We start from the raw sequence: 13,262 nt of genomic DNA, 5'->3' as shown, positions 1-13,262 counted from the left end.
GTATTAATTTAAGGGCGCTGAACAATATTGCACGTCCCACTTTTGAGTTTATCATATTTTTAAAAAAGTTTGAAATAAATTTCATTCAACTTCACAATTTTGTCCCACTGTTTATTGATTCTTCATGTTTGAAAGCTGAAATGGAATGTATTAAAAAACGGTAATAAAAGATGGCTATGGGCAATGTAGTTACATTGTAGAAATATAAAATATAAAGTACAGTAAAAAAGCTCTTGCTAATATTTTTTTTTAAAGAAACTGTCCCTTAAAAGGGTTATTTCCATATTTTCAAACTTTGGGAGTTAGGGGCAAGGCCGGTTTTAAATGAAGTGGGGCCCTGGGCAAAACTAAAAATGGGGCCCCAAAATAAAACTATTTTATGAACAGTCACAGTAAAATCAGTAGTCAGTAAAATCTATAGAAAAATGGTGTAGTCCATGGGCACCAGCGGAAAAATGTATAAAAACCTTTAGTTTATTTTTGCAGGTCCTTATTCATACCTGGCTCATGGTAGCAAGGATGCCTGAATAAGAAAGCATGAACCCTAGGTGGGTGGAGTCACTCCTTAATCACATGGTAGCATAGAATGTGTGATTAGACTCTTGTTAACCCTTCAGTTACTAAGGGGTTTTAGAGTCACGCAGTGTATTATAAAATAAAGTTTTTATTCTCTTGTCAATAGACCAGTTGTATTCTTGGGCTAAGTTCTCCACTTTCTAGAATACACCCTTCAGTCCAAACACATTGCAGGGAGCAGGACTTAAAGTACAGTACCCTAGTTATCTGTGTTGATTTGAGAACCTGCAAGGAGTTTTATCTGATTACAGTATGGGACAGAAGCCCACTGAATGTCAGTAATTAACAGCAGCATAACTATACATGATCTATTTGTTATCTGAGCAATACTTGTGTTCCTATGTCCTGAATGGAAGATAACTATATGGAGGATTGAGGAATGGGTTAAGAGAGATCTGCCTTTCTCCTATCATTGTAGGAGGATGATTTAATTAAGTGATAAACCTCTGGGATTCATTGTTGTTGTCATTGGGACCTGTGATTACCAGGTAGATCTGCTCTTCTATCAACCCTGGATCTCTTTTTACAAATGATCTTTGTTCCTATGACCTTAGATATTCTTAATACATTCTTTAAAATAATGTTGTGGTTGCAAATCATTAACAAATCATTACCTTAGAGAAGTAAAGAGAAGAACCGGATGAAATAATGCCACATCCTTCTTCAGGCTTAACAATTTCTCCTCCAACTACTTCGTGCCAATCTGTTTCCCAGCCATTTAGCCCTTCGAAGTCTGACATTATAGTAGATAGAAGGGGATTTTCAGGTAGACATTCAGAACCTTGGAACCCAGAATCACACCTGTAGGGAAAGAAAGAAATCCAGTATACAGTGTTATCAAAACAGGTTTATAAACATTTATATTACAATGGGAAAGACCAAGTGAAGTAGTATATGAAATATTACAATTATTATCTGTAGACTATAGTCTTAAGACAGCAAGTTTTCTTTTATTTTAGTTTAGATCCCAACAGTACAAAATATGACCATATTTAAAAAGTTAAAGTTTGGAAACACTATGAAATGTTTGGAAGAATTGGGTACCAGTTCCTAAGACAATAGCTTTCTTTTAGTTCACCAATTAGGGTTTCCACAGCTAAAATGTATACATTAGATTAATTAATTTCTGCAATTAGGGAAACATTTCATCCCAAACCTCACCTCTGTGCTCATCCCAGGTCTAAATTACCTCTTTAGCCTTTCACTATCCATTGGTATTGTTCCATCTTCCTTTAAACACGCAACTGTCACAGCCATCCTAAAGAAACGTCTTCTCTACTGACCTAATTCCATTTGCTTCAAAACTCCTGGAACAACATGTCCATCTAGAACTATTCACCTCTATCACCTCTCTTCTAGCCAGAATTCCATAGTGTCTTTTAGTCAAGTCCTCCTTCTGTTCTTCCTGTTTTCTAAAACTTAAGATGGACAAATGGAACGCATAGTCTTTCCTCCACCTAACACATCCTTCCAATCAGACCTAACTAACAGGCACAATTCATGGCTCCACAATCTCCTGCTCCCTAAAATATGTTGTATTGCAGTCAACTTTGACTTGGTCTTATCTTTTAAGCCTCACATGCACGCCCTTACTACAACCTCCTGCCTCCATCTTAAGAACATCTCTCACATCCGGCTCTCCCTCCATCCAGAGTCTGCAAAATTGCTAGTCCATGCTCTCATCATCTCCTAGCTTGGACTACTGCATTATTCGTCTCTGTTGTCTCCCAGCAAACTCTCTAATGCCCCTCCAATCTAATCTTAACTCTGCTGCCCAGGTAATCCATCTGTCTCCTCAGTTTTCATCTGCCTCTCCTCTTTGCCAGTCTGTCCACTGCTTACCCATTACACAGTAAATCTAATTTAAAAAATACTAACCATGACTTACAAAGCTGTCCATAATCGGTCCTCTCCATATATCTGTGAACTAATCAGCCAATACCAACCCACAAGTTATCTCTGCTTCGCTCTATTACCATCCGCTCTTCTCACAACCGTACCCAGGACTCTGTAAATCGCTACCAAAATGTGTCAGTTTGTCCCCACCTACCAATCCTTCAAATGCAACCTGAAAAACCACCTTTTCAGGATCGTAATGCACAATAACTGTACTGCTCTTCTCCCTCACAGGCAGGGTCCTCCTTCCACCTGTTTCCTGATCACTGTAGTTTCATATTAGTACTTAAATTTGATCTTGTCATAATGTAATGTATGTTAATCCTTTATCACATGTACAGCAAAATGGAATTAATGGTGCTATATAAATCAATAATAATAATAGTAATAATAAATACCCTCCCACTCCTGGTCAAATGGTCCTCCACTTTCAAAATGTTGGAGCATTATCGAATCATGTAAACAGGGATGGGGCTGAGCAAGTAGGGACACCCTTTATTATTATTCACTGGGTAGAGATAGGGATATGTTCACCTCTCTTAAATTGAGACTAATTCACTGTGGGTATATCGAGAGTACAACTAATAATAAAACCAAACTTTTATTCATATATACTAGTAAAATGATAAGGAACCCTAAACTATATAAGTGTTTAAAAAGGAACAGGGTCCGACCCCAAGTACAGACTGATGGACGTCGATAACTGTTGGAATCTGACAGATGTTATTGGGAGGCTTGTAAGCTATCTAATAAGACAGAGACACTAGCCTGTTCTAGTGCAATTGCAGCACTCTAACCACTAGGCTAATCTGATGTAGTCTCTATCTAAAGCTAGCACTCCTCAGGATAGTAGTGTGATCCTACGCGTTTCCTGATCTAATTCATCATGGATCTAATACTCCATATTGTGATCAACAAGTATATCCACATCTTGTGGATTTGATTATGTGGTTGACCACATTGTTAATGAGACACATATAGATGGCGTGTCCCCGCATATATGTCAGCGGCAGCCGCCCGCGGGGAACGCCGGATGTATATTGCTTAAACCCCCCCCCCCTGTGTCGTCACATCGCGATCTCTAACCAATACGGGGGCACCCTGAGAACGGGCCTCCCCGCATCAGTACGTCCCCCTTGTGTCATTGGACATTGCAGCCAATGGAAAAACCAGACGCCCACCCACTCCCGATCATGTGACCGGAGGCGGGGCAGAGCCCAGTCATGTGGCCGCACGTCAGAGGTTGGTCCAGAAGGACCGCCCCGACCGCGCCACATCCATTCCCATTGGTTGCTCGGGACCGAAAATATAAACACAGATAAGAGACCGCTTCTACCCAGGTAATTTGGGCAAAAGGGGAAGGGTGCAGAATAACAAAGTACACTTGTCTTTAAGTGTACCCGGCCGGTAAGTATGACGTACCCCTGTTTAAGAAACATTATTTAAGATGGAACGAGGACGACGATAACTGGTATGATGAAAGATCCACCAGAAGATGCTCCAGTGTTGATTAAGGCTAAAGGGCATTTGTAAGGTCAAAAGGATAGTAAAATGGAAGAGTGGAGGAATGAAATGAATAGATAGATAGACAAAAAAGGGACACGGCATCAGAGGGAATCAAAGGGAGAAGAACTCATCCCAGAGTAAACTATGATTCCCACTGCTAAAGACTCACTGGTCATAGAAAACTCACAAACGACAGACTTTCATTAAGTCCCTTGAGGTCAACTGAGTCCAGGGTAAAAATCCATTTGGTCTCCTTTTGTTGAATTAACCTGTCCCAGTTGCCCCCCCGTTTGGGTGGTCTCACTTTTTCTATGACCTGGAACCGTAGCAATTTAGGGTTGCTATTATGACAGCAGGCAAAATGTCTAGCCACTGTGGTAGTTCGTTGGTTCCTGATGTCCCCAGCGTGCTCTTGGATCCTGACTTTAATGGGGCGGTGGGTTTTGCCCACATAATTGAGGGGACATGGACATGTGAGCATATACACAGCTCCCTCCGTCCTACAGTTCGCATAATCCCGTATGGAGAAATTTCTCCCATTGCTGGCGCTTTGGAAGGTATTCCCTCCCTGGACCAGTGGGCACACGCTGCAGTTGCCACATTTGAAAGTCCCTGACCTCTCTGAAAGCCACGTGCGGGGTAATCGTGGCGGTTCCAGATGTACAAGCCTATCGCGCAGATTCTTTCCCCGGCGATGAGTGACTGACGGGAAAGGTGAGAGGACATCTCTCAAGTCAGGATCCTGTCTTAAGATCCGCCAGTATTTATCGAGCATCTTTTTTACAGAGTTTGCCTGTAAGTCAAAAGTGCCAATCTTTCTTTCTTACCGAGCTTTCGGGACTAAGAGCTCTTCACGTCTGGAGGTCAAGGCATGTCAGAAGGCTTTTGTTACTGCCCTTCTAGGGAAACCCCTCTGTGTAAACCTGTCGCTCAGGTCTCTAGCTTGCGACAGGAAATCCTCGACATGGCTACGGTTACGTCGTAGTCTGAGAAACTGTCCTTTTGGTATCCCTCTTTTGAGGGGAAAAGGATGACAGCTCTCCCAGCGCAATAAGCTGTTGGTCGCCGTGTCCTTTCTATGTACTTTAGTCTGTAAATGATCATCAGTAGTCTTGGAGATGCGGATGTCCAGAAACGCAATTGATTGTTCCTGGATTTCGCTCGTAAATCTGAGGCCCAAATCATTCATGTTAAATGCCTGGACAAAATTTTTCAAAGTTTGAGGGGGAAGATGACCATAAGATGAGCACGACATCTATATACCTTAGCCAGATGGAGATATGAGATGTCCATCTGGCTAATTCCTCTGAGAATACTATGCGGTCCTCCCACCAGCCGAGGTAGAGATTAGCGTAGCTGGCGGCCATTGGGCTCCCCATAGCTGTCCCCCTCAGCTGGTGGAAGAGTTTACCCTCAAAGAGGAATATATTCTTCTCGAGAATGAATTTGAGAAGAACCCCTACAAATCCATTGTGTCTATTAAATTGATTGCCTCTTGTGCTCAGAAACGCCTCCACTGCCTCACACCCCTTATCATGAGGGATGGAGGAGTAGAGGGCATCCACGTCTAAACTGGCCAAAAAGATGTTCTCATCTACCGTAATCCCTTTGATCTGTTTCAGGACATCGTAGTGTCACGGACATAGGATGGAAGGCTCGTGACAAAAGGTCTCAAAATTTGGTCCACGTAGAGGCTAATGTTCTGAGTCAGGCTATTAATCCCAGACACAATGGGTCGTCCCTTCAGGGGGGGAAACCCCTTATGGACTTTAGGCAAGCCATAAGGGTTGCGGTAGTGGGAAACTTTGGGAACAAAAACTCATGTTCTTGTTGGCTAATGAGATGATCATGTAGGGCCTCATCCAGGATCCTCTTGAGTTCGCTTGAGTATTTAGCTGTGGGGTTGGATGAAAGGAGTCGATATCCCTCATTGTCATGAAGGATGTTTTCACACATGTTCACATAGTTAGCCCTTTCAAGCAGGACTATGTTGCCCCCTTTATCCGAGGGTTTTATAATGACCTTATCGTTCCTTTCCAGGTTCAACAAGGCCATTCTTTCTTCGGAGCTCAAATTATTAAAGGGGTCATGTATCACACCTTCAAGGTTTTTAAATTCCTCAGTGACAAGATCCACAAAAACATCAACATGCGTGGATTCCACAGCTGGATTTTTTAAGCTTTTCTCTTTAAGGGACGTGAATGGGCCTAAGCCTGGTTCTCTCTCGGATTCCACGAGCAGATCCATCATGGTGTCAAAGTCCCCCAAATCAGATTCATTCACCCCTAACTCAATGCATCTCTTACGGTCATTACATTTAAAGAACTTCCTCCCCTTTAATTTTCTTGCAAACAGATGCACATCCTTGACCCATGAGAATGAATCAAAGCGTACAGATGGTACAAACGACAAACCCTTTTTTAGAAGACACATCTCTGCCTTATCTAGAGAATGTGAGGACAGATTGATGATACACTTATCACTGTCCTTATCGATATTCACGATATATACTTGTTGATCACAATATCGAGTATCAGATCCATGATGAATGAGATCAGGAAACACGTCGGATGACACTACTATCCTGAGGAGTGCTAGCTTTAGATAGAGACTACATCAGATTAGCCTAGTGGTTAGAGTGCTGCAATTGCACTAGAACAGGCTTACAAGCTTACAAGCCTCCCAATAACATCTGTCAGATTCCAATAGTTATCGACATCCATCAGTCTGTACTTGGGGTGGGACCCTGTTCCTTTTTAAACACTTATATAGTTTAGGATTCCTTATCATTTTACTAGTATATATGAATAAAAGTTAGGTTTTATTATTAGTTGTACTCTCGATATACCCACAGTGAACAAGTAGGGACACCCTGCCAAGAATATAGGGGGGGGGGTGTATCTCTTCAGTAAAGTGGCATGAATTCAGACTCCCAGTCACTTGTGGAGGATATAATGAGGTCACTAAGTAATCGTATTAAGCAGTGTGTTCCACAGATATTCCCTTTTAATATTCAGTTATCTGGCTATAATTCACATTATGTAGTCTTCATTTTGTCATAGAGAAAACTTTAAAATTTTTCTCCTTAAATAGCTTTTCCATCATATTTTAATAAATACTGATGATTTTATAGCAAATGAAATCCCCTTGTCTAAGATCCATGTCTTTTATCCAAAGAAGAGAGTAGTTACAGGAAGTTTGTCTCCTTATATATGACCTGGAATTACACAGACGTGTAGTTCAATGGCTGATTTTTAATGCTGTATTTTTTTTGTGGTGACCCTGCTAGGGAATTGGACACTTTATACCAGATAATAGCTAATGTTAGGGATGTAAAATGGATAAACCTCTTTAATTCTTAAATAATCCTACATTTTTTACCTGCAAATTCCATGGTCACACCAGCCATGCCCACTGCACATATTTGGGCATTGTTGTCCAATGTAAATATTGTCCAAAGCCCATTCATCTTCTGATGTATAATAGCGTTGGCTCCATCGGAAACGAGTGGCACTAGACCTTAAAACAGTAAAATTAATTTTAAAAAAAAAATAAAGGATCATGCAAAAATGTATCAAAATATAGTAAAGAACAATTCCAATAACAACCAATAACTTTATGATTGTGTTGTAGTAGTTACCCCATCCCTTACATTATCTGCTGTAATTTTGAACCTTAGTATTTAAATGGTAAAAAGTGGCTATAATGAATATCTTCGTTTATGATGTAAATATATTTTTATGAGTAGGTAGGTAAAAATGTGGTTAGTTATATTATTCAGGATTTGTATTAATTTCGGTCAGGGAGGATACACTTTAAGTGGTATTTCCATTTGCTGCACAGAGTAATTATAGTCTGTAAGGGCACTTATGCAGTACTCATCCCAGATATGTTGAGAGCTTATGTTTACAGTAATAACTTACCAGGTCTTTTGTGGCAAAGGCAATGTTATCCTTCTCCAGTGAGCAAATTCACTTGAATGATAGATGCTAGCTGAGGTAAACTCCTGGCAGCTGGGCATACTTGGTAGACATTCCTGTTAAATAGAAAATTCTAGTTGAATTTGGAGTTTCTTAATGAACCAATTACACAATAAATATATTATGTATATTTTAACAGTGAAAAGAAGCATTCCAATTTAAAATACAAGTGTTTTCAGTATCATGGAAAGGAAAAATATCAAAAAATGTCATTAACATAACAGATTAAATGATACAAATTAATTTTCTAGGCAAAAATATAAAACCATTTTAATAGATATAAATTTAATATATTAAAACATATAATGAATGTGTTGTCTTGTATCAGTTCAGAGAACTGAATGCAGAACTCATCTGTACATAGTGCAGCTACAGTGCTTGCCATTAATCAGGCTGTGTTGATGAATGAATGTGATTTCAATGACCTGGGAAGTGAAAGCAGCCTGTGTTATAGTGGTAATTGATCTACAGGACCCCAACTGATCTGAAATTGATCATCTCTTCCATTGACAGTTGGGGAAGCTTTCAAACAATGGCCCAGATGTACTATAAGCGAGGAAAAGTGCATTAATGTGCAGACTGTGATAGATTTATGCATCCTACACACGCTTAAATTTGGTAAGTTAAAATGATCAAAAGTTATAAACCATATAAAGAGACACATGTGAGATTACAAAAAATGGGGCGGAGCCTCAAACAACAATTGGCTAGGTTCTTAAGGAGTTAAATGGGTAATCTGAAATGGCAATGCTAGAAATCATTATGACATCAATAAAAACCAATTTCCCCCAAATTGAGGGTTGATCAAATTTAATCAATAAACTCTATGTACCCTAAAATGCCGCAATAAATGAATTCCACAAAAAAAACATCCCTTGGCAGGTTTCATGACTGAAAGCTAAGGTAAAGTTAAAAATTTTTTAAAAACTACTTGAAACCTTGTCTGAAAAAGCCTTGGTACTAGGTGGTCAAAAAGGGTAGCAACAATTTTGTCAATATGTGGATATCTTATATTTGATACTGTTCACTGATAATAATACTATATCAATAAAAATGTAAAATTTGGAGTGCGTCATTTATTGAAACAAAAATGACTTTAACTTTTGGTGCTTTCTATAAATGGTAATACTCATTCCGTTGTAAATTATGTTTTGTTGTTTCCTGGTGTACTCATTATCAAGGTTTGCTGCATTTTTTTCCACTGTATGTACCTTTATTGTTAAACATATTGAATTGAATAGTATAATTCAAATGCGAGACTTCTCATGATTTAAAATGATATAACAACTATAATCTGGGTTTGCTGCATACAGTGGTCGTAATCTCCTGCTAAAACATCTGCTTGCCATATAATGCATCCTTTTTGCAGTTAACCCTTTACGGACCATTTTTCACTCCCAACAATCAAAAATCTTTAACTTTTTTTTTACATGTAAAGAGCTCTGTGACGGCCTGTTTTCTGCGTAACAAATTGCACTTCATAGTGATTATATTTATTATTCCATGCCGCGTACTGGGAAGTGGGAGAAAAATTCAAAATGCAGTAAAATTGTTGAAAAAAACGCATTTGCGGCGTGTTCTTGTGGGCTTGGAATATAAGACTTTCATTGTGCGGCCCAAATGACATGTTTATAATGTTTTCATACATTTACAAAGATTAAAATCTCGTTTAGAATTTTTTTTTTATTTTTGCCATGTTCTGGCGCTACTTACTTTTTAATACTTTGGTGTACAGAGCTTTGGGTGGTGTCTTTTTTTGCGACTTCTGATGAAGTTTTCAATGCTACCATTCTTTGGACTGTACAACCTTTTGATAGGTTTTCTTTATATTTTTCAAAATGGCAAAAAAGTGCTATTTTCGTCTTTGGACGCTATTTTCTGTTACGGAGTTAAATGCAGTGAGAAGCCGTTTTTATATTTTGATACATCGGGCATTTTCAGATGCGGCGATACCAAATGTGTTTGTGATTTCACTGTTTATTTTTTTATTTATATCAGTTCTAGGGAAGGGGGGGTGGTTTTAATTTTTAGGGTTTCTTTATTATACATTTTTATTTTTAACTTTTTAAAATTTTTACTTTTACTATTTTTCAGACTCCCTAGGGTACTTTAATGCATTTCACACTGCATGTGCTGTCTGTAGCGTCCAGCTGCTTCTACTGTACTGTGCTGTAGCGATTTCTGCTCCAATCTTAGGGTGTGGGTTTAGGGGGATCTGTATACCACAAATAGCAGTTCTTTTTTGTTACTGAAGCAACTAGGAAGAAATCAGTTTCATATCCACACAGCTGCTGTAGTGATTTCTACCCCTCTCCCAGGGTGTGTGTTTAGGGGGATCTGTATACCCCAAATAGCTGTTCTTTTTTTGTTACTGAAGCCACTAGGAAGAAATCTGTGTCATATCTTCACAGCTGCTGTAGTGATTTCTGCTCCTCCCCCAGGGTGTCCGTTGTGGGGTATCAGTATAACGCAAATTCTCAAGCTTTTTGTGTTGCTAAAGTTGAGAGCAAGAAATACGTGTCAAATCCACATAGTTTATGTGATTTCCGCCCCAATTACAGGGTGTCCGTTGTGGGGTATCTGAATAAAGCAATTTCTACATGTATCCGCATTTAACAGAACAGGTTCTGTCGTAATCTATGGAATCATCTGATGTCAGTGTAAGAAGAGTGCGCTCTTTGATGTTATAGTGGGATCTTAGCACTCAGCTCAGTCCTTTTGAGCTGGCACAGACTTTACCTGTTCCCACTTCACTTAATTGGTGAAGTTGGCCTCTGTAAGTTCACATGGAATTGAAGAGTCGAGCGATCCTAAGAGCGGCGGCTGTCATGTGTGTGTCATAATAAAACATAACATTGTTTGAAGACCAAACCACGGTTCCCTATGCATATTTAAGCATGGCACAACGTTCTACAACACCCTACAGGCTCTCTGCTGCCAGGAAATACCTGTTTTTTAACGTGATTCGTCATGATTCGATTCCGGTCAAATCAAATTTTTTCAAAAAATTCGGCGAATCGGATCGAACCGAAATTCAACAAATTCGCCCATCTCTAATCAGCACCAATTTTAGATATCAAAAACACAATGGGGGTCATTTACTAAGGGCCCGATTCGCGTTTTTGAGATGGTTTAACCAAATTTTTCCGTTTTGTGCCAATTTTCCCTGTATTGCCCCGGGATTTTGGCGAACGCGATCGGATTGTGGCGCATTGGTGCCGGCATGCACGCACGGAAAATGGGGGGGGGGGGCATGGCCGTAAAAAAACCCGATGGATTCGGAAAAACTGCCGCATTAAAAAAAAAAAAAAAGTGTCGCTTGACACACGCTTACCTTCACCCACAATGGCTGAAGTGAACTTCAGTGCATTCTGATGGTCTTCAGCGCAGCAGCGACACCTGGTGGACGTTGGAGGAACTGCCTTAGTGAATCCCGGGCGGAACCCGAATCCACAGCAGAGAACGTGCCGCTGGATCGCAAATGGACCGGATAAGTAAATCTGCCCCAATGTACCAAATATACTGCATTCCATTCTACTGTAAGGAGAACTATCCACTAAAAAGCTTCACTAAAAATATTTTAATTTTGTTTTACCGGTACAAGATAACCAGAGCATGAAACTATTGCAATACTTTTATAGCATATGGTGGGATTGAGATAAATACATATTATAACCTATAAAAAAGCTCAATGGCTAAAATTCATTAAAGAGTAACTTTAAAGTTACTTGACAAAATAGTTTTAGCAGGTGGAAGAGAACCTTTGATAACAATTCCAATGATACCTATATCGTGCTTCTGGCTTCTTCCTAGCCTGAGATCCATCATGGTATGTCTATCAGCCCTATCTGTAAAATCCTCTCAGCATCTTTTGAGATGAGTGGGCATTTTCTGGTTGTGACATCACCTAAGGGCACTGAGGGCATTGCACTGAGGGCTTTCACATGAACATGCACAAGCGGCCTTGGCAATCAGGACACAGGAACGGCTGCGCTTGAGAAAGACTCTAGTGTGGAGAAGTGGAAAAGTTGCTGTGACACATGGTAATAAAAGTGTGTTAAAGTTTTTTTCATCCTGTGCTGCCTGTCCTGACCTGTCGCACCTGACTACGACTCTGATTCCGTTTGCCGTTTTTTGTATCACGCTTTGATCACTATCGCAAGCAAAGTCGGAAAGTGTGTCACAGCAAGTCCAACCCGCCTTGCGGTGGGCTCTGGTAAATACTGGGTGACACTTAGACTCTGCTCCCAAGTATTGGCTTATGTCATCGCTCATGGTGGTTCAGTGGGTCCACCACCACTGACCCTGACAGTAGTCTACAGTCCAACAAGTTCCACCCACTCTCCACTCATCTTCTGTGCCCAGATTCCCATGGCAACCAATCAAAACAAAGACAGGGAGAGCAGTCAGGGAGACCAGGTAAATCTTTGGCTAGCAGGCAAACAGCTGCAGATAACTAATGAGAGTAAATTAGAGAATTACTTATTTTAGCTTAGTGTAGAGTTAAGCAAAAGTTTTTATACTTTACAGGTATACTTTAAAAGTTTCTTTTCAATGGTGAATCTGTTGGAGTAGTGAAATGTAGTTGTCTAGTCTACCGATCTCCATGATCCATCACCATTTCTAAGGGATTTCATTAGTATTAGCATTATCAACTTTACTTTATCCTAGCTCTTGCATTTGGATGGAACATTTTTGTGATCTAGCAGTGCATATTGTTCTTTGTCACAATCGGATTAAAAATTATTATAAAATTTTGCATTTATGATACACTTTTGGATTATAAATTGAATTACCCTATGTACTCGTGTATAAGCAGAGTTTTTCAGCACAAAAAATGTGTCAAAAAAACTCAACTCAGCTTATACAAGATTGTATAAAGAAACACTTACATACTCACTGTCAGGCTTGTGGGTTGTGGATCCACTGGACCACTGCAGATGATGACTCAAGCCACTACCTGGTACCCGGTTTTCACCAGAGCCCGCCGCATAGAGGATTAGACAAGCTGTGGCGTGGTACCACCAGGTCGTTCCTCAGGCGTGACTTGTCTACAGTGGCGGCCAAGGTTGAGGTACAAGAATGGCAATCAATCTCATTGTCAAAGTCCAGGCACAGGGTCAGGGCAGGCGGCAGAGATGCAACGTCAGAGTTCAATCCGGGGTCAGCAACGGGAGGTCCAAGCAGAAGGGTACGGGAACACAGGACAGCAGCATGGAGGATCACTGGTACATGGGAACACGGAAGAGCTCAGGTAACACAGGAACACGGAGGGACACAGGAACGCATGAGACACAGGAATGC

At 40.3% G+C, this 13,262-nt stretch overlaps 1 protein-coding gene across 4 annotated transcripts in view; it reads right to left on the bottom strand.

The window, feature by feature from the left end:
* The window catches only part of RELN (reelin), a 510,672-nt gene that overhangs the window by 212,651 nt on the left and 284,759 nt on the right, over nt 1-13,262 (bottom strand). For all 4 annotated transcript variants that reach the window (XM_072147208.1, XM_072147209.1, XM_072147211.1 and 1 more), the window contains exons 22-24: nt 7,902-8,014; nt 7,360-7,497; nt 1,191-1,377 (exon numbers count right to left, since the gene is read on the bottom strand). In XM_072147208.1, coding sequence (XP_072003309.1) covers nt 1,191-1,377; nt 7,360-7,497; nt 7,902-8,014 — 438 coding nt within the window. The remainder of the gene's footprint in view (nt 1-1,190; nt 1,378-7,359; nt 7,498-7,901; nt 8,015-13,262) is intronic.

The sequence above is a fragment of the Engystomops pustulosus genome, chromosome 4 (assembly GCF_040894005.1).
Source record: "Engystomops pustulosus chromosome 4, aEngPut4.maternal, whole genome shotgun sequence".
NCBI lineage: Eukaryota > Metazoa > Chordata > Amphibia > Anura > Leptodactylidae > Engystomops > Engystomops pustulosus.
The sequence above is the reverse complement of the archived record's forward strand: the minus strand, read 5'-3'. Positions and strand labels throughout refer to the sequence as shown.